The sequence below is a fragment of the Haemaphysalis longicornis genome, unplaced genomic scaffold (genome assembly GCF_048455015.1).
Source record: "Haemaphysalis longicornis isolate Haplotype H1 unplaced genomic scaffold, Haemaphysalis longicornis Haplotype H1 scaffold_4, whole genome shotgun sequence".
NCBI classification, from domain to species: domain Eukaryota; kingdom Metazoa; phylum Arthropoda; class Arachnida; order Ixodida; family Ixodidae; genus Haemaphysalis; species Haemaphysalis longicornis.
Genome location: NW_027526361.1, coordinates 3796576 through 3823991, shown reverse-complemented (window position 1 = coordinate 3823991; position 27416 = coordinate 3796576). Strand labels below are relative to the sequence as shown.

Here is a 27416-nt window from a genome sequence, read left to right as displayed (position 1 = left end):
ACAAACCAGCTCCCACATACTGCAAGAATTGCACCTAACCAAAACTGCAGCATTTCTAGTGGCAGCTAAGAAGAGGCAGAGGATGCGGATTACTCTGCAGGTGCCTTCGAATCCATCAAGCATCCTAGCAACATTCATTATGGTTTTCTTCAGTGTTACACACCTCGCCTTCGTTTTTTGCGTTTTTCTCAAATAAACGTTTTCGCTGCTTCTCAATTTTCCGGGCTTCTGTTGTACTCATTACATTTTCGTCATTCTTTTTTTGTCTGAATCCACAGGATGCAAGGAGTGCAACAAAGCCATAGTACTGTGAATGTACTGATTGAAACATTTTCAAAATTTTCAAAAATACCTTGGGCAAAATTTTGTCTTGTGATGGTCCGACTTTGAACTTCTGTAACTTCCGAAATATTTCAAGTAAAAACATGAAACCAACTTTATTGCACTGCTTGAACATTCAGGAATACAGGCACATGTTTTTGAACCATTTTGTTCAGTAAAAATTTTCCACTTTACCCGACATTTCAGGGGAATATGATCCTGTATGTGTAAATCAAAACTAGTGGCATAGTATTTGTAATCAGTGCATTGAACTACATATTCCCTGCAAGTTTCATTTTGATAGCTCCAGTACCGTAAAAACCCGCGTATAATACGGACCCGCGTATAATACGAGGTGTAATTCGGGGACAGCAAAATCAGAAAAAAAGTTTTCATCCACATATGCGGGGTAAAAAGCACAGAAAACATTTATTTGCACTGCAGTTACCGTTCAGTCATTGTCAGTTTTCGCTGGCACTGTCTCCCGACGTCCGCTCAGTCATCGTCAGGTTCGCTGCCACTGTCTCCTGAAGTAACCTTGTCGGAAATGTCTTCCCACACAAAGTGGCCCTCAGTGCCATCAAGGGCGTTCGAGATGCCGCATTTCTTAAAAAATAGCGACTGACGAGCTCCTCTGAGATGCTGGCGCACGTATCCGCGATACAGCCACAAAGCACCGCTGGAGAATCCCGCGTCAGCCATCCGGTAGCTGTCACTTACGGGTCTCCTGACCTTATCCACTCTTGGTAGCTGGACCTGATGCAGTCTTTGAAAAGCTTGTTGATGCAAACGTCTAGCGGTTCCAGCTGGGATGTCATTCCTCCTAGAATGACATTGAGTTCGGTGCCGGGTTCGCGCAACAACTTCTTCACGGAATCGGCCAGGTAGCAGCGAAAGGCGTCCAACACGAGCACTGATGGGAACCCCAACAGTGCTCCAGGCCATCAGTTGCTTTCTCCACCTGCAAATGCTGCCTTCGGTGACGCCGAACTGCCGTCCTTCGGCGCAATTCCTGATGGTCTTGGTACATAAAATAATGTTTCTTTTAATTGCAGCCGAATACTGCCTTCATGTACCCGCCATCGTGATAGACTTTCGGTGAACGTCCCGACCCTTCGCGTGGTCAAAACAATCAAAATAGCGCCGACTGAGAGAAGCAGCAGCCAGCTAACGCCATCGCAAGATGGCGCACCCTCCGCTGAAACCGAAACCGAAAGTGCACATTTTCGGCTGAAAACTTTGGGATCCACATATAATACGAGGCACAAATATTACATAGTAAAATTTGGAAAAAAACCTCGTATTATACGCGGGTTTTTACGGTATTAAGAAAATTTAGCCCAAGACCCAGGTCCCCCCTTCAGTGTGTTTGTCTCGCTTTCGTCAAGGCTATTAGCGGCTGTGGAAGTTGGCTTTTGCTGAGCTGCAAGGCCGCAGGCACTACGCGCCTACGGTCCTGTTTGCTGGTGCCGGCCGCTGTGCCACAATCATTGGAAAATAACCAAAAGTGAGCGAAATGTTTTTGTGTCACATCGCAAACAGATAAAAACAATAATCGCAGGAAAGGTTGCAGTTTATTGGAGGTGGACTTCACTTTAGCCGACCATTTTTGATGAGCGTAGCTGCATGCATTGAACAAACAGGGCCTTGGACGCTCTGCCCTCGCTCGTTAATTCAGTTCACCTTTGTTGTGAGGTAATTACTCGTTTCGCCTGTGAACTTTGGGGTTAGCGTTGCTTGTGTGGCCAGCATTACTTATGCCTTTGAACACGCTCTCGTTTGTCGACTCTCGCAACCCTGTGGCAGGCGAAAGCAAAGTTAATTTCTGCTTCGCAAGCGCCGAAACTGCTCTTCGTTAGAACAAAAGTCAAGCAAACACCTTGTTTTAGGGAATACCACCGCGAGTTTGCTCAACAAAGCAATGGCCTTTTATCTGATCTCGTTGGACGCTGCACGTGAGGTTTACCCTTTGAACGGTGATACAACGTGGCGCACTCGCGGGGGCTGAAGGTAGATAACTCCGCATTATGTAAATTTCCAGATTTACGTTCCTGGTTCGGAGCGATTTCTAGTGCAAGGTAGAATGCCTGATATAGTATATCCTCCTCAGACCTGGTGGAATGTGTGGCCACGCAGGGGCAATAAAAGCACATTTTTGAAATGTGTGCAGATACTTTATTGCACAATAAAAAATTGAACCTCTAGACTAAGGGGATATTGCCCACCAGGGTGTGCATTATAATGCACACTGGGTCTTGACACATGCGATTTGTACAACACTCATGTACAGCAGCATTCACCTGCTGCTCCTTGCAAGCAGAGTTCTTATTTTGAGTAGAACTGCTTGTAGCAGTTTCGCGTTGTTGTTACGCACAGAAAAATGTTGCACGTTGTGCAGCGGAACTTTGTTCGCTCTGAACAACCTGGGTAGCAGCACCTCGAGGAGAGAGAGACAACTTTATTGAAGGGACACTGAAGTGATATGTAAACATTGCGGGATTACTTGCGCAAATTGTAGTCCGGAGTCCCCAGGCCATGTTTCGACCACCCTGGGCGCGTTTACGCGATTTTATTTAGTAGAAAAATTAATTTGAAAATGCTGTCCTCCTCTCTTTACCCTCGCCCATTTTCTTCGGCGTTTTCGTGTGACGTCGCGAGGAGCCGAGCTCGCAATTGGCTGCGCTACTGCCCGGCTCCCCGGCCTTCAGACAGAGTCAGTCGGCCCAGCGTTTCATCCGCCGGCCGCCGACGGGTCGTCGCAATTCGTTCACTCAGTTGAAACGAAGCCAGGACACGTTTGTGAATGGAAGAATGGGCCTTTCTTTACTTGGTTAGTTTGTACACTGTATCTAGCTCCAAGTCAAGGTCGCTTCTCACAAGCGCTGCACAAGCGCACATGCGACGCTTCGCTGACTGGTACGCCAGTAGGAAAATATAAGGCCTCTTGAAGGCGGGAGAAGAGTCAGCGAAGTCAATATAGGTACTAAGGAAATAAAATCAACTGATATTTTTATCGTACAGCGTAAAACTAGGATGCGGTAAGCACTTTTTTGCGCTGGGCGAACAAGCACAGCGGTCAGCAGCACGACTACGCATCTGCGAACGCTTTTCCGTATACGAAATGCAATTGCTAGACGTGAGCTATTGTGGAAACTCGGGCGACGCTTACTGCACGAGCGCAATACAACAAATAGTCACCTAAGCTGCTTGAAATGCCAAAACTAAATAAAAGTGTAAACTGGTTATACAATATGTACCCTATATTAGCAAGGCCAGCGGATCCCGTCCCGTGGCCGAGTGGTCTGGGGCGCTTGGTATGTCACCGCAAGTGTTTTGCAAGTCACGAGTTCGAATCCCCGCAGGTTTCGTGCCTTTTTTTTTTGTAAACTTTTTTGTTTTTCGCTGATGTTTTCTATATTGAGTTCACCTTTTTTTGGGCCGCAAAGTTCATGGCTCCACGAACTAGTTCACAAAACGCGCGCAGGCTGGCACTGGCGCGCTAGCGAGTTCTCGTTGGCGTGCTGTTGCCATAAGCACCGACTGCTTGCAGGCAGTGGGCACAGGCCAGAATGAACAGACCCTTGGCCTGGTGCGAACACGCTTTTTACGATACAGGCATGAGGGAGGCAAGCTCCAAATATGGGGGAAAAGCGCATGACATTTGGGCGTCTGCGGGTACGCAGAGGGCGTTCATGCACTGCGTAGGTCTCGGCTAGTGAATGCTACGATTCCAAGCCGTCCTGGGAGGCTTATCTTTGCATTTTTACAGCTGACAACATGGCAGAAGCGCGGTATGATGATTACTGAGTTATTGAGAATGCCCATCCAACAAAGCCATTACAGAACCGAAACCGAAACTTGTTTGGTTGCTCACCTTGGGCATCGTCCAATCACGGTGCCCGCTCCTCCCAACGTCACAGCTTTAGTTGGTGCGGCCGCCGCAAACCGCGCATGGCAGTTTTTCTTCTTTCGCGCTTTGTAAAATAATTACCGATTTGTCAACCGGATAAACGATGAAAAGTGTGCTAATTTGAGCCAGTCTACGCAGTGCAAGCAAAAACGGGAGCTTGACAAATTCACTTCAGTGTCGGGGGTTGGGGGTTGTGGTCTGCGCTGCAGCTAGTGAGCGCACGCGCCGCCCGATCTGCCCCTTCGTTGCGGTTCTCTCCTGTATACATTGGTCCCATGTGCTCCGGGAACCATTTAAGGGAGGGGGGACTGGTCTTAGACCCATTTCGTTTATTTCTTAACCAATCTTAATAAAACTAGGTGGTCTTACTGAGTTTTCTGAGCTGATTTCAAATATGCAATTATTTTTCAGCTCCGGCAATTAGTTCCAGAGATAATTAATGATAATTGTTCATTGTTTAAGGCCCTAATGCAAAAAAATTGACTCGATAAAAAACAATTCTGAATGCAGGGCTATAGTCCAGTAAATGAAGTATGAATTGTGAGAAGCATTTGGTAATTCTCGCCTCAGTAATGATTTTATAGTGCATTGAATTTCACATTGAAAGTATGGTCATCAAGCATTGATGAACTTGGCAATATAATTTATTTTTGAAAGCTAAATAAACAAATCTACACGGAAGGTTGCATTCTCTTAACATTCCGGTTCCTGTTGCCAAAAGAATTACATTTGTATCTGTACCAGAGGCAAAGATATCGAGGCCTCAAATAACCAATAGCCAAAATTTTGTACTTCGAGAAAAAGAACATTGATCAACTTAGCAATATAATTAATTTTTGAAGGCTAAATAAACAAATCCAAATTGAAGGTTGCGTTCTCATAACATTCAGGTTCCTGTTGCCAAAAGAATTACATTTTTATCTGTCCCAGAGGAAAAGATATCGAGGCCCCAAATAACCAACAGTCAGAAATTTGTGTTTCGAGAAACAACAAAAACAAACACGGTGCTATTTACTGAAAACTTGAAGTGGGGATACACATATTTGCACTGTACAAGTGCTAGTAGGCTCCAGGCATGTAGTCCGATTGCCTTTTGTGCATGTGGCGTTTCCGCAGTGCTTGTGCACGCTGTCGTTAGAGGCCCGCTTGCGGGCAGATTCTGCAGCTTGGTGCCGGTCCTTCTCGGCCATTCGCTTGGCCTTGCAGAGGCCAGGATTCAGGGTCAGCTCGCTCAGAATGCCTGACGAAGTTCGCAAGTTCCCGGCATTGAACCTCATGACTGCTTCCGCTACGGCTGCTTCAATGGCAAACAGCGATGCGTGGCGGTGTTTTGGCGCAAGGGACCATATCACGGAATGCAGGCTCTCATTGCTATTCTGTGTTTTCCCACGTTGGCAACGCTGCAGAAGCTTTCTGTCTGCCAAGCGCTCATAGATGGGAAGCAAGGCTTCGCAGACGTGTGGCGGCAAATGGTGCCTATGTTTGGGGGCAGGCTCTCCTTTGGCTGCGGCGGCATTCTGGCGGCACGAGGAGTCGGGGCCCGTGGGACACAGGCTGTGATTGGCCTCACTGTCATTTGATGTTATGTGGTGGTACGTTGCCATCACAGCATTGTGTGTTGCCTCAACATCCCCTTTGTGTGACCTCAGTGCCCACCCATAGTAGGACGTCAGCTTCGTCACAAGGTCACCTGTGAGTTTGCCTTTGCCGCTAAGGCTCTCTGATCTGCTGCCTCTGTGATTCCCAATCGCAGTGCGCAAAGATGTGCCCATGCGTTTCTCAACATGGTTTACACAGTCCTCCTTTTGAATCTTTATGTAGCCATACACATTGGACTCCAGCAGTGCAAGGTACATGCGGCTGTCGCCATCCGAAAGCATGGTCGTGTACCGAAGGCCGTGCTTCTCGAGGGACCTTTGGAAGAGAGTTAGTCCAGCCAGCACTTCCATCTCGCCAGCATTCTTGTCCGTGTTCTTCTGGCAGCGGTGACTCTCTTTCCATGATGGATACGACGCATCGTCATCCTTTGGCCCTCGCTCGCATCCAGCGCAGAAGTTGCTGTACACAACATAATCAAGGACGAGCCCCGAAAAAAGCTCAATTACGGCGCCCACGCCGATGTGCGAACGATGACCGCGTGTCATCCACGATCTGTCGAAAGCAACAGCAATGTTGTTGGGGTTATCGATGTTCAGTTCGCGGTACAACTGCCGAACCGAATCCGCACTCCGTTTCAACACTTTTTCGGCTGCGCGAGTCGCCGCGGGCGTCAGCTTTTCTTTCACGTAGCACTGCCACGGTTTCTTGTGCATACCTCGATGAGAGATATTCATCGCCGCGAAGATGTCGTTCAACGTAGCAAGGACGTTCATGGCGAAAGGGTTGGATCTTCTGGCAGCCGCTCGCGCGCAGCGAGCTCCACGTTGACGCGATGTCACCGCAGTTCGCGCACTCGATCATCAGTTTGACGGCAAGGCCATATTCCTGATCGCCTTTGGCAATCTGAACGTTGCCTCCGCACGTTTTACACTTCACTGCCAGCAATAGTTAGTTCACGGACTCCAAACTCACAACAGTGAGGGTAGTGTCAGCAGGCGGGCGAGCTGCGTCCTCACTTCCGCCTAAAAAGTCACTCTTTCTTTTCGTTGCTGCAGTAGTCTCGAGCTCCCGGATCTTTTCTTCTGCACGTTCTTTGTTCGTGAGCAACTCCGAGGGCTGCAGCATCCTCGTATCACGGCGGATGCGTCCACTGCACGATGCCGTCGACTCCGTCGCCGAGCTGGTTAGGCCTATTCCGCCGCCGTCGGCTCCGTCGCTTGCCGCTGGCTCCCGCTCGTCGCTGGGGCATTCATTTGGCGCCGGCTTCCTCTTGAAGTTGTTATGCCGCCAATTCTTCTTCTTTTGGCCGAATTTGTGGCGCGAATGAAACTTTTTGGCCGAGCCTGGCATTGTCGGGCATTTGACCACAATGGCGACCTCGTCGTTTCGGGCGCGTCTCCCCGGCCGCCGCCGTGCCAAGCAGACGACGCGAGGCCAGTTCCGCCAATGGGGTGGCTCCTTCTAGTCACGTGCGTGCTGCGGCCAATAGCATCGCGTATTTCGGGTTCTGTTCGGGGGTTGTTTTTTTCGTGACCAATGAGCAAACGCAAATGGCAGTGGCGGCAATTTGAAGTCGGAAAAGTGCTCTTTGAAATGAACCCAAGATGGCTGCAATCGGAGCAGAGGAACGGCAGCTGCACGCTGCAGAAAACACCCTATTTTTGCATATTTTCCTGCATTATATATTAAAAAATGTGAAATTACCGTATATTTACTCATTTTCGGCACGCGAAACTTTGCACACGCAGAAAATGATAGTTGTAGATACGAAAAAAATATTACGTGACAGGTATAGCATAAGTTGCAACTTATTTGGACACCTTGAGTAGATCATTGACGTCGAGAAAGACGCCATGTTTCAAAGCTCAGAATGGCGTTTTCTCGGCTGTGCGCTTCCTGAATTTGTAGCCAGATGGCAGCACATGATAGGGGACGCGATCGCGCGCGCAGTCTTCGCTGCACCAGGGGAGCGAAATTCAAAATCGAGGTTGAAGCAAATGTGTGTTTTAATGCACGCGGGGTCTGAAGAGCATATAAACAGATTATAGAGGAGCACAAGCTGTTTTCTGTATAGACTCGGAGCTAAGTATTTCGCACTGATCTTTGGTGTCCAGTCTAGTACCGGAAGTATTGGAGAAGAATTAAGCTCGTGTGATGGTTTTGAAAAGGACTTTAGACGGAGCAAACTTTTTATTTTTTTGACATAGAGTGATGAAATTTGGTAGGCATAATGGAAACCACTCCAAATAGGGAAATTTTAAATTTCAGGATGATACCTTCAGTAGTTTTTGTGTTACAGAGGTGTACATGTTGCCCGCTTGTGGAAAGCCTAGCAAGGTACTGACATATAGTAAAAAGTTCAGAATACTTTTCAATTGTAGTCAAAAGAACACTACAGGGTATGACCACGGCCGCTGGATGAAAGGCGCACTGACGTGTGGCCTGCCGCGTGCCCCCAAAGCGGCGTGAGTGCGCCTGGCGCCACCATTCCGGGACTGGTTGCGGCGAGCGCGGCCCGCGGGACGCCAGCTTTCGGGCCGCTTATTTCGAAGAGTGGGCTTATCGTCGGCGTTCCACGCTCTACATAAGGCATTTACCAGCACTAATGTTAGGCCTGTTAAAAGACAAACACGATTAGCGGCGGCAGAGCTTCATTTGGTCAAGATAAAATTAAATTCCCTTCGCAGCAGCAGCATTACGCATTGATAGTGTGCCTTGTGTCTCACATTGCCCGGCATGCTCTTTGTGACCTCACGCCCGGCAGAGATTTACGTTTTGTCTGCAAGCTGCAACTGCAGAGGATATATTAAAATTCCAGACAAACATAAATAATGTTTTTGTGACGGCGCTTGTTATTTATGAGCGCCAACCATTGGCGGATCCAGAGAGGGGGGTCCGGATGTCCTGACTCCTCCCTTAATTTTTGAGTATATACCCCCAAGACGATGATCCCTCGGATCGTAGAAAAAGTTTAGTTGAAATTTTTTTCTATTTGTCTAATTTTTGCTTTTCCAAAATATGGGTGAATAAAAAAGACTCCTCCTTCCCCTCCTAATCATCATCATTATCATCACTGACGGAAGCTGACCCCCCTCTCAGAAAAAACCTGGATCCGCCTCTGGCGCCAACACTTCTTAATGTTTAAGACATAACCAACTTTTATGTAGGTTTTTTCTTGTGCACTAAATAAAACACTACTATCATAGCTATGTCGGCCCTTTTTTATTTTGACAATATATATATATATATATACAGGTGAATGAAAAGCGATTCCAGTTTCTACCTGATATCTAATCTTGTTCTCTGTAGCCTCGAAAAAAATTAAGGAGAGCAGATGTGATGTCCGGGAGCCTGGCCGTTAGCTTGAGGGATAAATGCATATGGGTTCAAATCAGCGATGAAATAACGGAGGAAGTGTACCTAGCGCTAGTTCTCAACGCGAAATTTAAAAAATGCTTAGCAGCTAGGAGAGTGGACCGTACGCACTGGCTCTTGAACACAGCACGGTGTTTTTTTTTTTTTTTCTTTTTCTTTTTATACAACCTTTGTAATCAAGTTTTCAGTAGCGTGTTTAAAGGCATTGTCGTGCCTGAGAAAATGAAACAACCCAAATCTCTATGTGCGGCAAGATATGATCGAGCCAGTATAAGAGTATCAAAAGACACGCATAGCTAAATGTCTAGTCTTTCAAATCCTTATTCAACCATCCTATCGCGTGTCCCCGTTTTATGAGGTGCACATTCCGCCCGCCCAACATATTTTTCCAACAGAAGTGTCTTTAAAGGAGCACTGACACCAATTTTCGGCGTTAATATTATTGCACAGTTCGCTTCCCTCACTCAACATAATACCCTGGCTGAAATATGAGCGGCCTGCGACGCGAAGAACGTAGTTCAATTGGATATCATTTATCGCGCCGACGGAGCAGCGCGCGGAGCGGCACTCAGCAAATGGACATCAGCCAGCTTGACGTCAATCCAAGAGCGGAAAAGAAGTGACGCGACAGCGCTCGTCAAAAACTCGTGACGTCCCTTCACGCGCGCGACCCCACGAGCGGCGAGCGGGCGCAACACCCTCTCAAGCGGGCGCCGGTGACGTCCGCACAAAGCGGTGACGTCTGTCCGGGAGTCTGTCATATGCGCCGTTCGGGATGAAAGCGCGGGAATTTGAAACAAACGATTTTCAGGCCGTTCAATGTAATTAACTATCGCGCGCTGAAGTATTTGAAGGGCTGTTTCGGGTTCGCCAGACCATTAAGCATCGATAAAAACAATAAAAGTGGAACATGAAATTTTCGTGTCAGTGCTCCTTTAAGGCAAGCTTTAATCCGTCACCGGCAAATATTTGTTGCTCTCCCGTTGTCGACGACGCGTTTCCCGAGAAAAGGTGACATTTTCGAAATTTCGGACGAATAAAGTCCCACCAAATAACTGCCGCTTGAACTGTAACTAAATCAACTTGCGGCTTCAAACTGTGCAACGAGGTTTACGGGCTGTGTGAGACGTTTTCAGAGAATTAAAGCTAACCGGTGTTTATTATCTTTTTGCTGAATATTATCTTTTTTTAACAATGTTGTCGAATATGGAGCATCTTTTTAGATTTATTAGATTGAAAATGTATTGCCTATATCTCACTCAATAGTTATTTTAACTTCTGGCCGCTTCAGTCACGGCCTGGCGGCTGAATCGAGCGACAGACTGACAGATATACATACATACATACGGACAGACAGTTTTCGCACTTGAGTAGCCCAGGAAGGACAACAACACCTTTAAAACCCGTGCACTGGCGTTGTCTCTTAGTCAGCGCAAGCGCTCGCCTACAAGGACCTCCCCACTCCGTCTCGAAACCAGTCCCCGAACGCTAGCGCCGCAAGGGAGTCTAGCGGCGGCAAACGTAAACACCGCCACTCACGCCCTCGCCCCGTTCAATTTCGGGCGACGAGGCAGGCCGCACCTTGCGTGTGCTCTCATCCAGCGGCCGTGGTATGACATTCTTTGAATTTTTTTTACGCCCATCATTTATTTTTACAGAGAACATTATTTTCACCTGTACTTAGTTGTATACAGCTGACTAGGCCGTAAATGTCACATAAAAAAATAACTAGGCCCTAAAACGAAAATCCGAAAATGTCATACCCTGCAACACTCTTCAAGGATTGAAATAAAACAGACAAGGTCAAAATCCGCCCAGTGGTTGCCATGCTATCCTTTCCACGAGCAACGAAGAACTCATAAAATGCTCTTTTGAGAAAACGGCTCTTAAAGTTTACGAAGACTTCACGATTTTTCAAATTGCGCCAGCAGCATATTCCTTTTTGTCCTTGCTTGGGGACATCCTCAAAGACCTTTGCCCTTTGATTTGGTGCATCTGGGAGGCCTTCCTGGCCATTTGAAGTTTCATGTGCAGGCCTTCAGATGGCAGAAGCACCAGTTCTACACCTAGTGTACCAAAAAGTTCACTATGGGCTACTAGGGTACCTAAACTTTACTTGATGTATGCCTAATGCAGAGCTGTCTCCAAAATGAAGAGTAAGGCATGGTTTCGTTTTATATTAATGTGCCAGCAGACTTTCAGCAGATTTCTGGGTGTCAGAGCCTTGCTGAAGCTGCAGCTTAGTACGTGAGGCTGTTCAGTGTCAAGAAGTTATGCCTGGGCATCACAAGCATAAGGTGTGCTATTAGAAAGCAGAATATAGTTTTTTTTTCACACAATCTTTAGTGCGGTCTTGCTACAGTGACCTGCTGCGGCGGCCAGCGAGTGACCCAAAATGGCGGTGCCAACGTATACGTGTCTCCACCCTTGCGGCGGCCGCGCCTGAATGTAGGCACCCTCGCAGAGAAAGAAGCGGAGTGACAACGCCGCTTTGAGAGACACTAATGAGAAGAGGGAGCAGAAAGAGGGGGAGAGAGCGTCGTGAAAGGAAGAGGCTTGGATCGAGCGGGCGACGAAAGCGAGCGTTCAGTCATCGCCGTGGGGTTGCGTCAAAGTGTTTTCGCATTCGTCGGCAGCTCGACGGGAGCTTAAAATCCACGGTCCGCCAGCCACTCGAACCCTGAACTATGACTTCTCGCGGTTGACGCGTTGGCGCACTGCTGCTGCATGGGGCCGTTGAAGGTTAACTCCCACTCACGAGTACCAGTCCTGCTTGCTTACATCTGTTCAGCCACTGGTCTCGCCTGCATGCGGACCTATGCACATCCAGCAGTGTCAAATGGGGGTTAAGAATGAAGGTTGGGACGAGGCGGCGAAGCGGTGCAAAATCTGAGAAATACACCCATTTATCCACGCCAGAGTCCGTCGTATGAAGCGGACCGCATGCACGCGAGCGTCATATCATAAGGGTTTTTAATGCATTGTTTCTATGGGGAGTTTGCCGGGACCGCAGTGATCCGTCGTAAGAACCGGGTCGTTGTAAGTCTGGGGACGTCCCAGCGGCGTTCCACTGTACAAAGAAAGTTGGAATAGGTTACCAGAGCTCTGCAGCGCTTTGTTAACATTGTCCAGAATTTTGTTTTGTTTTGTTTGTTGTTATCTAACATGGTAAATTGCTCTTATGATCCCATTCATTTATTTATCCCCCCCCCCCCTTCGCCCCTCATGATTCCGCCGTGTGTCTTCCAAGTGTGCTACCCAGGTTCATGTGGAAGTTTGATCAATGCATCTGTCTATTTTAAAATAGTGTTTCACTTTTTAGCATGTATTTAGCATGAAAATGGATGTTAATACAGTGAAAGCCCGATAATACGAATTTCAAGGGACTGCACTAGAGTGTCGTATGAAGAACTTATTTAAGCTGCTTATTTAGCAGCCTAAATAAGCTGCTAAATAAGCCTAGGCAGCTTAGCAGCCTATTTAGCAGCTTATTTAGCAGTCGGCTAAGAACTTATTTAGCGCGTGCTCACTTAATTTGCGAACCCCTGACTGAAATCATAAGTTTCTAAAGCAAAAACACCTATTTGTGTCCCCCCCCCTCCTCACGGCGCCTGCTTTAGAGCACCAGCCATGCATCACGCTACGCGGCCCCCCGTCCAGCGCTAGTTATAGCCCGTCAGCCCTGTCCCTTGAAAGCGGGATAGGCCGGAAAAGTGGAAATTGAGAGGGGAAAAGGCGAGAGTGTGAAACTGTCAAGCGAAGCAAACGATAGTGCAAGGCGGTGATGGAGAAAAAGGCGGCAGAGAAAGGAGCGGAGCGGCAACGCGGCGTTAAAGAACGCTGATAAGCAGAGATGGAGAGAGGGCGTCGTGAAAGGAAGAAACTTGGATCGAGTGGGCGAGGAAAGCAGCCTTTCGGTGGTTGCCGTGGCGTTGCGTCGTGTGTGTTTTTGCGTTTTGGCTCTATGGGAGCTTCAGAATTGCAATCTGCCGGCCACCTGGGGTTTGACTGCTCGCAGTTGGCACATTGGAGGTCTGCTGCCGCGTGAGGCCGTCGAAGGTTAATCCCACCCGCCAGTACTCGCCTACTTTCTTGCGTCAGTTCAGCAAGGGGTCTGGTCTGCCTGGGATCAAGCAGCGTCAAATGGGGACTACGAATAAAGAAAGGCCTAGATGAGGCGGCGAAGCGATGTGAAAGATTAGAAAAATGCCCCTTCATCTCCGCCAGGGTCCGTCATATGAAGCGTACCACGAGCGCCCAAGCGTTGTATACTCGGGGTTTTTAATACTGTTTCTATGGGGACTTTGCTGGGACCGCGGTGATCTGTCATCAGACCGTAAGACGTATCAGCGGGGTTCCACTGTAAATAGCATGTCGTGTGGTGTTTCAATATACAACTGTGTTCTGAAAAAATGGCAGGCCCCTCAGAGAGTGATGCTGCACCCACAGACTTTTGCAGCTGGTAGGACAAATGGGTCCCAACTTTGTCAATGAATATGATAGAAGGCATCTAAAAATAACTTTGTTTTGTGGTGTGGGTCATACTCCGACGATCCTCCACACGCGGCTGCCGTGTAGACGGCGCCGGCGTGAGAGGCAGGCAAGAGGCAAAGGCCACCGACCCCAACCTCCAAGGGGGGTTTATTCCCAAAACCTCCCTTAGCTGGTCCCGTCTTCTCGGTCATCGACGAGTCCCGCGTTGCTCGAGCGGCCGGAGTCGTTCGACTCCGCCGCTACCGGTGGACAATGGTCGGTCCAGGCTGGAGGGGAAGACGCCGGGTCGCTCCGCCGCCACAACGCCGTCTCGTCCTCGCTCGGAGCGGCCGCCCGCTGCCGCCGAGCGCCGAAGCGACTCCGAGCCCTCCGCTCCCAAGCGAACCCCTCTATTTTTGACGTCTTGTTGCGCAATCCTGCGCAAGCCGCGCGGCCCCTTCGAGCGCTGCCGCGTACAGGTCGGGATTGCGGGCAGCCACAATTCCAACAGGTTTATTCCTAGTGCATTCGGGAACCCTGTATCTAAGTTATTTTGCGTGAATTTCAGAAGTTTTTTTCAAGCAGTGCCTGTGAAACCTTTGCGTCCCACTTCATGTGTTATGTGCAGTCAGTGGGACACCTGCATTCTACCAATAGGCCTTACTTTGCATGCCCTGCATGATTTTTATTTCTCTATTCATTGTTCTGCAGGTTGCACTGAAGGATGCGGCTGCAGCATTTGAGAAGCTACAGAAGAAAATGTGAGTTTCCGAGCTATCATTACTTTTTCTAATCTAAAGCCTAATAAAAATGTATGAAAATTAGCTTGTGCTCAAAATCAAAGCAAAATGGAAAATTTGTTGCTATTGAAGGGTTTTTTTTTTTTTAATCATGGAAAGCTGAAAATTTGTACGCTCAGGCCTTAACGCATCATGAATGTAATTGACATGAAAGAAGCTCACGTTCTGCTCAGGGCTTGAAAGCACAATTTTATTTTCCTTGTTTCTTTTAATTTTAGCTTGAAGCCTGTATTTTGACATTCTATGTAATCGTTTACTAGTGTACTTGGGCTTCCACTGATATGTCACTTCAGGCTGAGTGGCTAAGGCGTTGCGCTGCTGGGCACGAGGTCGCGGGTTCGATTGCCGGCCGCTTTTCTGATGGAGGCGAAGAGAAAAAACACCCGTGTGTACGAGATTTCAGCGCATGTTAAAGATCCCCAGGTGGTCCAAATTAATCCGGAGCCCTCCACCACTGCGTGCCTCATTGCCTGCGTTGCATCGGCGCGTTAAACCCTACAATCAATCAATCAATATGTCACTTCAGTACAGTCTGTACTTGTAACACATCTGCGTAGCTTTTTTTTTTTATGGTTATTTGATTTCATCTATTTAATGTCAACAGTGGGCTAGTAAAAAAGGTAATAATTTTTCTCAATTTTAGGTGTGTTGCTGCTCTTTCAGTAGATTGACATTTGCATAGAGAGATAGAGAGTTCTTAATTAAGCGAGGAGAACATTCCCAGGGGTGTGTCAAGAATGACTGCAACGAAGAAAACTTCGTAGCATCATTATATAATTATAAGCTGTGGCATTATGACAGGTAATATGGGTTCGCAGAAGCACTACGTGCCCCCCCCCCCCCCCCCCCCCTTCAGAAAAGGAAAGAAACGGGGCCATTATTATTGGCCATGTGAAAGTGATTATGAACAGGATAGGGGTTTAGGTTTAAAGTTTTTCAATTGAAGCAGATATCTTGGGATGGCAATTATTCTATTATATGCTGAAGTGAAAAGAAATTGCTTCAGATCAAGCAGTGAAATTTGTCATGCCTTGTGGCTGGGAGCTTGTTTGGCAGGTCACAGTGAGCATAGTATCTGACTATTCTAGTGAAAGCAAATATATAAATGTACACAAAGCATGGATACTGCTGGTCTCTCGTGCATGATAAATGCCTGTATGTACCCGCCGCGGTGGTTCACTGGCTGAGGCGTTTTGCTGCTGAGCTCAAGCAAGCGGGTTCGATTCCCGGCCGTGGCGGCCACTTTTCTGATGGAGGCGAAAACAAAAATGCCCGTGTGTGCGAGATTTAGGCGCACGTTAAAGATCCGCAGGTGGTCAAAATTAATCCGGAGCCCTCCACTACGGCGCGCCTCATCACCTGTGTTGCGTCGGTGCGTTAACTCTTTCGTGATCACGGAAAAATGGCCGATTTTGAGTGCTTCCGGAAAACTTTTTTTTTCCCCCTCTTGAGCTACTGGGCACATTTCACATGCGATTCATGAAATTGTAGCTTATAGATTCTTCTTTCAACATCAGTTTTGTGAAAGGTGTAATTATTGATAGTTTATTGCTCAACGAAACATAAAAAAGTGCACAAAAAGAGTATACACAAAACGGAAATGGGCAATTTTACTCACCCTGAATTTTTTTTAGGAATTCTAAGATATGCAAAATGTTTCTATGTTCCTAAGGTATGATTCAATATAAACATCAACGCTGTACACCACGTTTTGGATTTTGTGGGCACGCCAACATAGCAGCCCTGACGGCTGTTCGACTCCATGAAACCACTGGAGGGTCGGTCGGACTCTCTAAAATATGCATCCAAGCATGCTTGTGTGCGTGTTCTCACACAGTATCTTTATCACTGCAGTGGTAAAAGCCAAAAAAAAAATATTTAGCGCTCTTGAGGTGCAGCGCGTGTAGCTCCACAACAATACCGTAGTTACTCGCTTAATGTTCGCACTTTTTTTCAAAAAAATTGATGACAATTTAAGGGCGTGTTCACTACGCGGGATAAACTTTTTGCGGAAAACTATTCAGCACAAAAAAACGCAAGCAAGTTGCGGGTTCAAATTATTACAATAATGCTCATGAACATAATAAAAATAATAAATAAAAAATATAACAAAAACTTCGCACGCCAACGCCAGCCCCTTTCCAAAGTGACGCGAAACGTAGTGTTTTAATAAATTATGAAGTGTGGTCGAACGAGTCTGCTGCGAGGTGACAACAAGTCGACCCATAACTGCCGGCCACTGTCACAGTGCCCGATATCAAATAAGACGGGGCTGCTGACGCAGAAGCTGGGAGCCTTTTTTTCTTTCTCTTCTGCGTACACTATGTGCGTTTAGTGAGAGTTTCTCCCTCAACAATATTGAACACGTGCTTGCTAGTATCTCCAATACCGGAAAGTCCGCGGCGGTAACGTACCCATGTTCACTTCGGAAGGAAACAGAGGCAAGCATGACCATCATCAACTAGACTTGGCACCCATACGACATATTTCTGCGGCAAGTTCAAGGTGCGTTCATTGCGTATTGCGTGGGAAACAAAAAAAAAATTCGGTGTTTGACGACAAACTTCAGGGGTGGGATCATTAGGGGAGTAATCACGGTAATTTTACATGAGCACCAGGCTATCTTGAAGGTGATAACGCGAAACGGCGCGGTGCATTAGACAAAATATCCCCGCTGCACATTGTCCAGACCCTATGTATGAAAGTAGTGCCACAGTCGTCAGATATTAGGCACGTTTTGTTTATAAATACAGCGCAAAGTAAACACGAACCTTGCATGGCAGCACCTGTCGAAGTCTGAGGCTGTTGAATGGGGAGTTTTCATCGTAACTAAAATGTGAAGAATCCACATCGTTGCTGGAGTCATCACTGCTGCTGGGATAAAAAAAATTCAGCAGCAGCAGTGGCTGAAGTCCCCGAAATAGCTGTCCACCTTTGCAGAGCGCGCAGTGAAACAGGACGCCATTTTCCCCCAACTCACTGCTACGTTGGGTTCAAATATCACTCGTGATGCCGTCTACCTGCGCGAAATGTAAACAAACGGCAACGAAACCGAAAAAGGCGTTTCCAATGAACACGCCAGATGGCGGCAGTTGTCCGAATTGTGCCGTTTTTAGTTTTTGCGGACGGTTTGAAAATCATCGTTCACCCGTTAACGACGGCCTATGGCGTGGTCACGAAAGAGTTAAACCCCACAATCAAATGCTTTTATGTGGTCCACAACCGCCGTTGCTTCTACTGTGTGAACACCTTGGTTCAAGGCAGACGCAGATCTCTCATGGCATCATTGATGTACAGCCTTTGGCAGGTTTATATTCGCAATATTTCCCACACAAATTCCGTATTGCTGAATTACAGCTGATGTTGGCAATTGTCTGATTAGCAGAAGCTCCCAGCCAGTCGGTTGCTTATAGTAGTTCTAAAGCTGGTCAACTCCGGCGTGTCCGCGTTGAAGGCGTGCAAAAGCAGCGGGGCGAGGGAAAGCTCCTGGTTAGCAGTCCGAAAGTTATGACCACGTGTTGCAGGGCTAGTATTGACGCGGTATTGCCAGGTGGACACCAAACCACCGGTACGGACACAGCCTTGGCTGAAGGTGCATTGCAAGGAAGCCTGTTGCCCCAGTCACAAGAAGCCGGTTTGGTGGCGGCTGTGGGGGCTTGGAGTTCAGTGTATCTATTTATTTTGTCATTTACCATAAATGCTTTAACATTCGGATTTTCTTGTAACAGCATTTCTCATATTCGGAATTAGGTTTAGTGTGTTTACTCACATGACCGTCGTGCTTTTTTCCTTCCCTTTTCTATACTGCATTCAAACAGCGTGTTCAGGTGCATAGTGCTGCTGCGGTTTTTCATGTAAATAGTTGCCCCGTGGACAGGCTTTCCCATCATTGTTGACAAGGCAGCGTGTGTGTCGGTTTAGTTCTCATCCGCACTGCTGCTTTTTTATTCGTTACGGGCACTTGTGGGCAAAAGATGGTACCTTGAGAACAAATGCTAAGCTATAGTCTTGGGGCACTTTGCATGGCATTCCATCATGCAGCAGTAGATGGCAGGGTGGCTGCAGGAACTGCACCATTGCTAAGAGATTTTTTTTTTTCCCGCAGCAAATGATTTTTCGATGCAGAAAATAATGGTAATTTAACATATGTTGTGGCAATCTAAAATGTAGATATTTGGAGGGGCTTTCGAACAGTTGCAGTTGTTACAAACCAAAAAAATGAAATCACCATTTTTGTTGAAAGTTGGAAATGTTGATAAAGGTTATTCCTCGGCAGTAGATTACGATAGAATAAAACCAGTGTATAGACTTGGTATGTAAACGCTTTTCAAGATATTTCCTGGGAAAAAAAATAATCTGCCTCTGGCAGTATTTGAAATATAAAAGAAAAATTGGAGTACTTGTCCTTGTGCCACTCGATGAAGCACGTTAGAATTTAAAACAGCTCGTTTTTTTTGCGGTCTTCTTTGAAGAAAACTGGCATTTCTTGCTTTTTCTTGCAACAAATTTTTGTATGACATGCAAAACTTTGTCAGCAAGCGCTTACAACCAGCATAGTAGTCCCTAGCAAGCTCACGAAAAAAAGAAACTCGCTCGGCATTCACAAAGCAAGTGAGTAGTGAACACTTGCTGTCGTTCAGCGTCAGTTCAGTATGCATTGACCACCCCGTGACGCTCACCGGCATGTCAGCAGAGTAAAATGCACACACGCACACGCACCCACAGTGCCACACAATGGTTGTTGCAAACATGCGTTGTGTTGCAACTAACCTGCTTTGTTAGTTGGAAGCTGTGCATTTGGACCTCAATTAAATGAGGTTGGATCTAATAAACTTTGCGCCATAATGGTTTTTCACTTTGCCATTATTGGAACACAGAGGCCATGGCGTCAAAATTTAACAAAGTTACGACAGAACGTAGAGAGACAGAATCACTTGGGTTTCCTAGGCTTCTGCGAAGTGATGTTTGGAATTGTGAGTACTTTGAGAGAACATTCCGTTAGGAACTGACAGGACAATGGCGTAGGCTTTTGGTCGATTGTAAAATAATTTTTCTTTCGCCTGAACATATATATGCATTGGCCACTGCAGCGGTGCCATTTTGTGTGCATGTAGTCCCTGCCAAGTGCTGCTTGTGCGGTTGTTTTTATCAGAGCGTCAGTGCGAAGCGCGGCAGTTCCCTTCCACCAAAACAGGGTCGTTTCTGTTTGCAGAAGTAGCACCCCTATAGAACATTATGAGAAAACGTTGAGGAGCTACGAAGACGGTGAGTGTTTGCTGTTTCTTTGTCCCTACTGTTTTGCTACTCCGTGTCTGGCCTTGCTGCAGTGGGCTCCTGGGGAAGGCAACCCTTGCTGAAAGATGCCAGTTTTATTTATTTGTTTGCAGTGATTGTAGCTAAAGACGCTGACCTGGAGAGGGAATTGTCAAAGCACAGGGGATGGAAGGGTGGTTGAGCACGTTAGCTGACTAGCCTGTGACGGCACTTTACTAAGAAAAAAGGCTGATCTTAATGGGAGCCCACTGTATCAATGTTCTGCCAAATGATATCTCATTGACTGACCTCGGTTAAATTGCCGCTGTCAGTGCTTGTTTCACATTCTCTTTGCATTGTGCTCTTGGGAGGCCACCGCTGTGACCGTGCTTTCTAGTGTTCATTGCAGCCCTCTTGCATGTCCTGCACGCCAGCTTGCTTGCTGCCCGTATTTGAGAGCCTTGGCCGTGTTGTTGCTTGGTAGCCACTGTGAGGAGGTGTTTGTTGCTGCCAGTGATCTGTAATATTGGTCAGAGTTCCAGTGGTGGGCTGTTAGCTTGCATGTTTGTTCAGAAGAATTAGTTCACTCAATTTATTTGCATTCCCCTTAGACTAGTGTTGATATCAGGCCTGAGGAGCACAGTGAAATGCTTACATTAGAGCTGATTCCCATGAATAGTGTGCACGAGTTACTTTCGTCGGGAGCATAATTGGGAGGGGGTTGTGCAAGGGCAGCTTTCTTATTGTGCTTATGTTAGTGGTGGTAGTTCTTGGTGACAGACAACAAGCTTTTTCTTTTCTTGACATTTGCAGTGGAGTTGAGCATTTCCTGCAATGCGTTCCCCTTCTCTTTGGTGGAGCTTGTACACAATGCCTGACAAACCACCTGAGTTGTGTTCCTGTAGCTGTTTCTTGCCGTTTTCTTTTTTTTTTCTTTTGCTGGACTTAGAGGGGGCACATGAAAGGGGGGAAGAAAAAGAAATTGGGTGAGGCACTTAAGACCGCTTACAGGTAGCGAATGTGGAAGCATTACATTATGTTCCAGGCCGTGTGATCCCCTTTCTAACACTTGTGTGTATCGTGGTGCTTTTATCTGGCGCTGCGTCACATCATGGCGGTTTCAGCTGAAACGAGTGGCTGCCTCACACCGTGTGGCACTGTGTTCTTCCGTTTCACCTTTTGCCAAGGTGGATGTACGTGAGGAGCCAGGATTCATAGCTGCCGCAGAGTCCATCACAGTTGAGATGGCACAGACACGCAGAAGTGCATCCAGTGGGGCTATTGCGTCCCCCCATTAGCGTGGTCACAGACCTTTCCCAGCTGCGCCATGTCTTCTTCTTCACCTCTTACTTTGACTGAGAGGCTTGGCAGATTGCCCTTGTTTGCCCCACGCATACGCTATTAGCGTAAAAGGGCTTTGCCACTTTTGTAATTAGCACGCTCTTATTACTCCTCTCAAGCGGTGCGATTGTGTCCCCTCATCACCATAGTTGGGATCCCTTTCTCTTGGCGCCATTTTTTCCATTCCCTCTTCTTTTCCTCTGTTTGCGTAGATGTGCGATGCTACCTCAGTACATCTCCGTAATGCAGGCTTCTAATTGGAAGGCCACAACGCATGCACCAGGCCTAGCTGCAGTTTAGGCGGAACAAAGGTAATGGCTTGCAGCCTGAACGGGGACGGGGCCTGGGTGGGTGCAGGAGTAAGCCTGCCGGCTGCATCCAGAAACACTGTCCTGCAGCGTTCTTCCTTTGTTATTTTGCCTTTCAACAAGCATGGCGACCTTTGCCCCTGTACTGTAGATTGAAAGCAATTTGTTGTCAATGCAGAGCTTCCTTCCGCTGCCCCCCACCCCCGGTTCCTCGTGTGCCTGTCCCCATCACTTTGGCAACTGGGGCACCCTTTTGGTCCACATCTCTTGTTTTCTGCCTCGCAAACTCAGCTGCACGGGACCTGTGCTTGTTTGTCGTCGTTCACACTGCCATCCCGTTGTCTGTTCCTTTCTTCTAGAGAGTGTCAGTGTTATCTCACCTGTGCTGCCTTTCTGGGCAGCAGGCACCATTGCTAAGTTAGTCTGTTCAGCTAGCTGTTCGAGGCGCACAAGAGCTTTTGCTTTCATAGCTTTCTAACCGGCTGATGTCACTTTCCCTACTATCAGCTGGTGCACAGGCTTTGGGGCTAGGCCGGACATTTCAGACAGGCAGAGCCACCCCCTCCGATCTCGTCCCTTGGACGTGCGCACGAGTTACCAGCCCGCTCAGCTGCCCTGCTTGTGCAATGTTGGCACTGTGCTGCCTTTTATTTCGTCAAGAATATTCAACGTTGTAGCGGCATGGCGTATCATTCGGCTGCTGCCCAAGGGTATTTTGTTGGCATATTGATATTTGAGTTGCGTGGTTCATTTGGCCTCATCCTTATTCAGACACAAGGTTTGCATTTTCATCCCTCTGCACCATCGATTTTCTTCCCACGTGTTCTCAGTAGACAAAGCAAAAATGAGTCTCGCTGTTAACATCGTTGGATGTAAGGGTGGTGACAGCGTGGCGGGAAAATCGGTGTTTAGGTGTGTCACAGGGTTCAACTTTATAAAGGGGGATGTTTTGTGTCCGGACTAAATGTGCCTGTGATAACCACCCTGAGTGCGCACTGTCTTGCAGTTGCAGAAATGAATATCGGCCACTGTTGCGCAAATTGTCTACTTCAGGGCTGTAAAAATGCAGGCTGCTGGGTGAGCTGGTAATCTGGCCAAGGTGCTATGTAGAATGGATTGGATGAAGCAAGGAAGGGACAGGCCCCTTGGTCTCGGCTTGTTCCTTCGCACTTTCCACTTGGCGTAGTACCGCTCGTTACCACAGCGGTCGAGCTACTTCAACGTAGACTCTGTGCCAGTTATGTGCGTAGCACTATGTGAGCAAGAGAACGGTAGGGCCTGTTGAAGAGCTGTTTCGGACGCAGGTGGGGCAATTTTACTTTTAGTGGGCACGTTTCCCAAGTACAGTAGAATCTCAATAAACGGAACAGTTGCCTGGAATTTGGTTGGTTTTGTATGCAGATAACTCTCGGTAATCGGAACTAAAATTTCCGCATCACCGTGTAAACGGAACCAGAAATGGAACTTCTTGTGAAATCCACTGGCATGAGAATCAGCGTTTTACAATTCCGGCTGTTTCGTTCTTGGTTTTGTTTTTTTTTTATGCTTTTTTAGCCTTGTTGGCCCCGTAAGCCTCGTCGCGTAAGTGGTTAGCTGTGTTAGCGCAACGAATGCAACATCGCAGTTCTTGTTCCAGTCGTTCGGTCTCGATTCTAGACGCCGAGGCTACAGGGCTCACCTCCTGTCGCCTCATTCGTGCCATCGTTGTGCTATTCGTCCTTCATTACCACGTTGCCGTCTTCTAAATTCGGTGGCTCGTAAGCACTCGCGAAGTTGAGGCCTCTAGCCTCCGTGAAGATGCAGTTGCAAGGACTCAAACAAAAATAATTGATGCATTTTGTAGTGCACAGCGACTCATTGTTGCCAAATCAACTTTGTGAATGCCGTGCTTGCGCTTCTTGTAGTTTTCTTGCTTTCTGAAAACTATCAGCTACAGTGACTTTCTAGTGGTTAGAGTTCCATGGAATGCCCTCAGAAGTGTGTACGCACATAAATTTGCACCTTAGAACATCTCTCTCAGTAAACGGAACTCCTGTTAAACGGTTATCGAGAGTCTACTGCATGTGGTGATATTTTTACAGTACAGTGAAAGCGCTGCTAAACCTTGGTACAGTGCCTTGTAACGTTGACCTAATTAGCAGCGGTAGTGTCTGGCTGTGGAGCGCTGGAAAGCTGGAGGTGCCAAATGTGCTTCCGCGCTGGGCTACGCGTCAGCATCCCGTGCCTGTCCTCTGCCTTGTGCGGGGCTTGCTCCTCCTCCTCCCGCACGTGATTTGCTGCTGGCCAAGGCATGCCCCTCTTAGCGTGGCGTTCTGGTTTCAGGGACCCTCGGTGGCAACAGGGGGGAAGAGGTCAACAACTTCTTGCAGGCCCTCAGCAAGTACATCCAGGAGCACCAGCGGCGCGACGAGAGGCTCAAGGACATCATCATGCGTGTCATGGACATGTTCGCCTGTTAGTGGGGGGGCCTCCCTGCATTGTGTCCATATTTCTTGTGTACTTCCATGGGACACCTCCCTCCCAGTTACTGAACTAGGCTGCCTGGTACTCCAACAGGGAGTTTTCATTTTTTAGATGCATCACTTTTGTGGAGAGCCATGGCGAGTCCGATCATCCTGGGTTTTAGACGTCTCATTTTGCGTTGTACTCATTCACGTTGCACAGTCGTGTGGTGGTATTCTCGTAGCCGTTTTGCTGGACTACCACGAGTGGTTCCCACCCCCCCTGTCCCTCCTTGTTTTCACAGTCACCGCACCAGTCTGCCTTGTGCCATCATTGAGTTCTGTTGTGACAAGTTCTTACCTTGTAGGAGGTCTTGTTTTTAAGATTTTTCCCATTATTATTATTACATTGTTCCTTTGATCAGCTGTGGCGTTTTTTCTTTGCTTTAAAGTGGTGAAATGGCCCTTAGCTGGCCCTTAGTGTATGTGTGTGCCGGCGTATGTAGCCTGAAAAGTGCCGGGATGAGCCTTGTATAATGATGTGACGTTGTGTAACCACGATCATTCCGGCTTGCACAGTGCAGTCTCCGGCATGTAACCCTGTCTAGTTTGTATGCTTGTGAAATAAAGACCTCTTCAAAAGAACAGACGTGTGTGCATCTGTGTTTTTGCTATTCCTGCATTAAGATGCTGCCGAACCTGGGAATTTCCCACGGTAAATAGTTTTCTCTAACAGTTTTCTCTAGCAGTGAAACTTGCCTCCAAGGCTTTCTACAGCTTGGGGATCATGTGAGAGTCCAGCTGTTTTTGATCACAAGCAACGCATAGGGCTTTGGAAGCCAGGTATACAAACATGGCTTAGCTGTGCCTTTTCTTCGGTGGGGCAGCTGTACTTTCAGGTTCTTGCACAAATGGGATGCCCCTCAATCACTTGAGCAAGTGCTCAGGTGGTAATAACTGGGCAGTCGATATCGCATGCCACGTTTAGAGCGATTAGCCCTCAAGACAGCAAAATGTCGGAAGCTCTTGTTTCCGATGCCTTCCCAAAGGCTTTCAACTGCTTGGGCAATTTGCTCAACGCGCGTTCTGCAGGTATGAGACGTTCCATTTTTGTACTCTTTTTTTTTTTTTTTTTTCAGGGTTTGGGCTTCCCTCTGCGGAGGCAGTGGGCATGCTTGTGATGGACTTGGTACACCTTATTGTTGTGCTCCAATTCAGCATTGGGCTTTACCCTTTTGGTGTTGTAGCAGTGAAGGCGGAAGCGGGGGCTGGGTCTGGATAGCTCTCCTGGGGCTGTGGGGGGGAAGCGGACGTTCCTTTCCTGCTGCTGCTAATACTGGTGTGCCATTCTTTGTGTAGAGCTGAAAAGGAAGAAGAGAAGGAAAGGATGAAAAAGGAGAAGCTGGAGAGGAAGCGCAAAGAAAAAATCGAGAAAATGAGGCGTAAGTTTTGTGCTCCAGTTTCCCAAAAATGTGCATTGCTGCACTGAGTGGCCTACTATTGGCGACTTTTGCAGAAAACCAAGTGGAAAAGCGCCTGTGCGAGTTGGACAGGGACATCAAGAACAGCCTGAGCATCAACACCATGGTAAGGCTGATTGCTGCTTCCTAGTGGGCCAGTTCCTGCACGATAACGGAGTTCTAAACATTGTGCATGCTTGAATGCCGGCTGACTGCTGCGTGCATCCCAGTAGCTGCTGGCTGTGCACCTGGGCAGTGCCCACAAGTGTGCCGCTCTTGCAACTCCCTTGCAGGACGTTGAAGCTGCCTTGCAGGCCTTCGGCGAACTGGACAAGCTTCAGCTGAACAACTCCCTGCTTCTGAAGGAGCAAGATGTCATCCACACCGTGAAGAAGGTAACTGTGCCTGGGCCCGCCGCCAGCCCGGTCTTTCACAGGGCCCTAGGTTGGGCCTCTGGCGAGAGTGGTGCAAGGGCGGTGGACGTGCGACGTTTTGTCAGATCAGTTCTGTCATGTGCACAGACTTGCACCGGTACCTTATGTCAGGGCCACCGAACAACCTTGGATTTTATTTTCTTGTTCACTTGGCACCCACGGTCTGCAAAAAGCCAACTTTGAGGGGCCTGGTTTTGGGGGAAGCTAGAAGGACGGGAAGAAGACAAAGTGCAAGTTTGGTTCATTCGAAAGCTTGCCTCGTTAGAATAACTCCGACACTACTTTTAACACAAACTTAATTCAAATAAGGTATATAATTAGGAATAAAGCGAATGACCATGCGACCCCCTAGCTCACTTCCTGCACTAAAACATACGATGATGGGTTGAGGCTTGCCAAATCCAGCGCAAAAATAACGGGTTAAAGACTTGCAGAACGGCCTTTTTGCGCCTAAATCTAGTGCATATTGTTTTCATAGCAGTAGGGGGGTAGGGTAAACAATGAAAGTCACAAACGCATAAACATTGACCAAGTCAGGGCGGCACTTTCCCAGCTGATATACTGCCTAACACAGCCATAGGACGCGTTGGGCTTGTTTGACACAACACTGGCCAACTGACATAAGCGGCACAGTGGCTGTGTTTGTCGAGACATTGCTTATGTTTTAGGAAACGATTACTGTCAACCGTAATCAAAATACGGCAGGTATAGAAGTGCGACCAGAAGCAAAGTGTGAACACTGATACTTCAGTGGTACTGCAGTGCCATCTATGAAAGCAGGAGTTGAACAAGATAACCAAACAGTCATCTGTGAAATGGTGGCAGGCCTGGTGAGCATAGTATCTTTAGTTTTAAGGCCCTGCCTCAATTGCCGAAGTCATGAAACATGCAATTTAGCGGGAGAATTGAAATTTTTTAACTTAAAATTGTTTTTTTCTCAGTGAATAGAGCATTAACAAACATACTGAGTGGCACAAATACACACCTGTAGCGTCTGTCCGTGTTTTCTTTCTTGTGTGTTGTGTATTTGCGCCACTCAGTATGTTTGTAGACTTCAACCAACACGCCCAGCAACACGTTCTCTTGAATAGAGCATTATTGGCTGCCGTACAGGCGCTGAAGGCACTATAAAAGATGAAATCTTTCGAATAAAACAAACTTGTATATTGTCTTCATGGCTCTTTTTAAGGGCCTGGAAGCTCTCTTTAGGACTTGTGTAATTCCTCAAGAGCATGTTGAATGAACGCGCATAGTCCTTGGATTAGGTGGCCACAAAATATAACCGCTTTGCACACATTAGATGGATCAACCAAAAATTCTATTCCCTGCATTCTTAGAACTCCGGGCAGTCTTTGTGGATCGGGGTGACGTCGAAATCACCGTATCGCTGCCATTGGCCGTCTTCCTTTAGGTTTTAAAAATAGAAGCACTTGGTAAAGGCATAAAAGAACAGCACAACAACAGTAGGAAAAGCATCTGCTGTGCTGAGCGATTCACTATGGGCCATTGTGGTCTAGCGATAATTTCTGTATTTACTTGCGTAATGACCCCCCCCCCCCCCCCTTTTTTTTTCTTTGTGAGAATGCGAATTTACTTTTGCATTACCATGCACAAAAAATTAGGCGTGATTGGTGATGCTTTCTATGATCGCAGTAATTTAATTCTTTTGTTACCGTGCCCATTCAACTTTTCTCTTAGAAC

General features: G+C 47.4%; 1 protein-coding gene and 1 long non-coding RNA gene across 10 annotated transcripts in view; one reads left to right on the top strand and one right to left on the bottom strand.

Moving 5' to 3' along the window:
• Positions 1 to 27416, top strand: part of LOC144178128 (uncharacterized) — a 90559-nt gene that overhangs the window by 44631 nt on the left and 18512 nt on the right. For 6 of the 8 annotated variants that reach the window (XM_077705675.1, XM_077705680.1, XM_077705677.1 and 3 more), the window contains 4 exons: positions 14390 to 14439; positions 25181 to 25263; positions 25338 to 25408; positions 25575 to 25676. In XM_077705675.1, the coding sequence (XP_077561801.1) occupies positions 14390 to 14439; positions 25181 to 25263; positions 25338 to 25408; positions 25575 to 25676 (306 nt within the window). Of the gene's footprint in view, positions 1 to 14389; positions 14440 to 19690; positions 19744 to 23702; positions 24467 to 25180; positions 25264 to 25337; positions 25409 to 25574; positions 25677 to 27416 lie in introns of those variants that run through there. The other 2 variants (XM_077705679.1, XM_077705678.1) reach the window with 2 other exon arrangements.
• The window catches only part of LOC144178133 (uncharacterized), a 37820-nt gene continuing 35371 nt past the window's right edge, over positions 24968 to 27416 (bottom strand). For both annotated transcript variants that reach the window (XR_013323954.1, XR_013323953.1), the window contains exon 3: positions 24968 to 25182. This is a non-coding gene — a long non-coding RNA (uncharacterized LOC144178133). The remainder of the gene's footprint in view (positions 25183 to 27416) is intronic.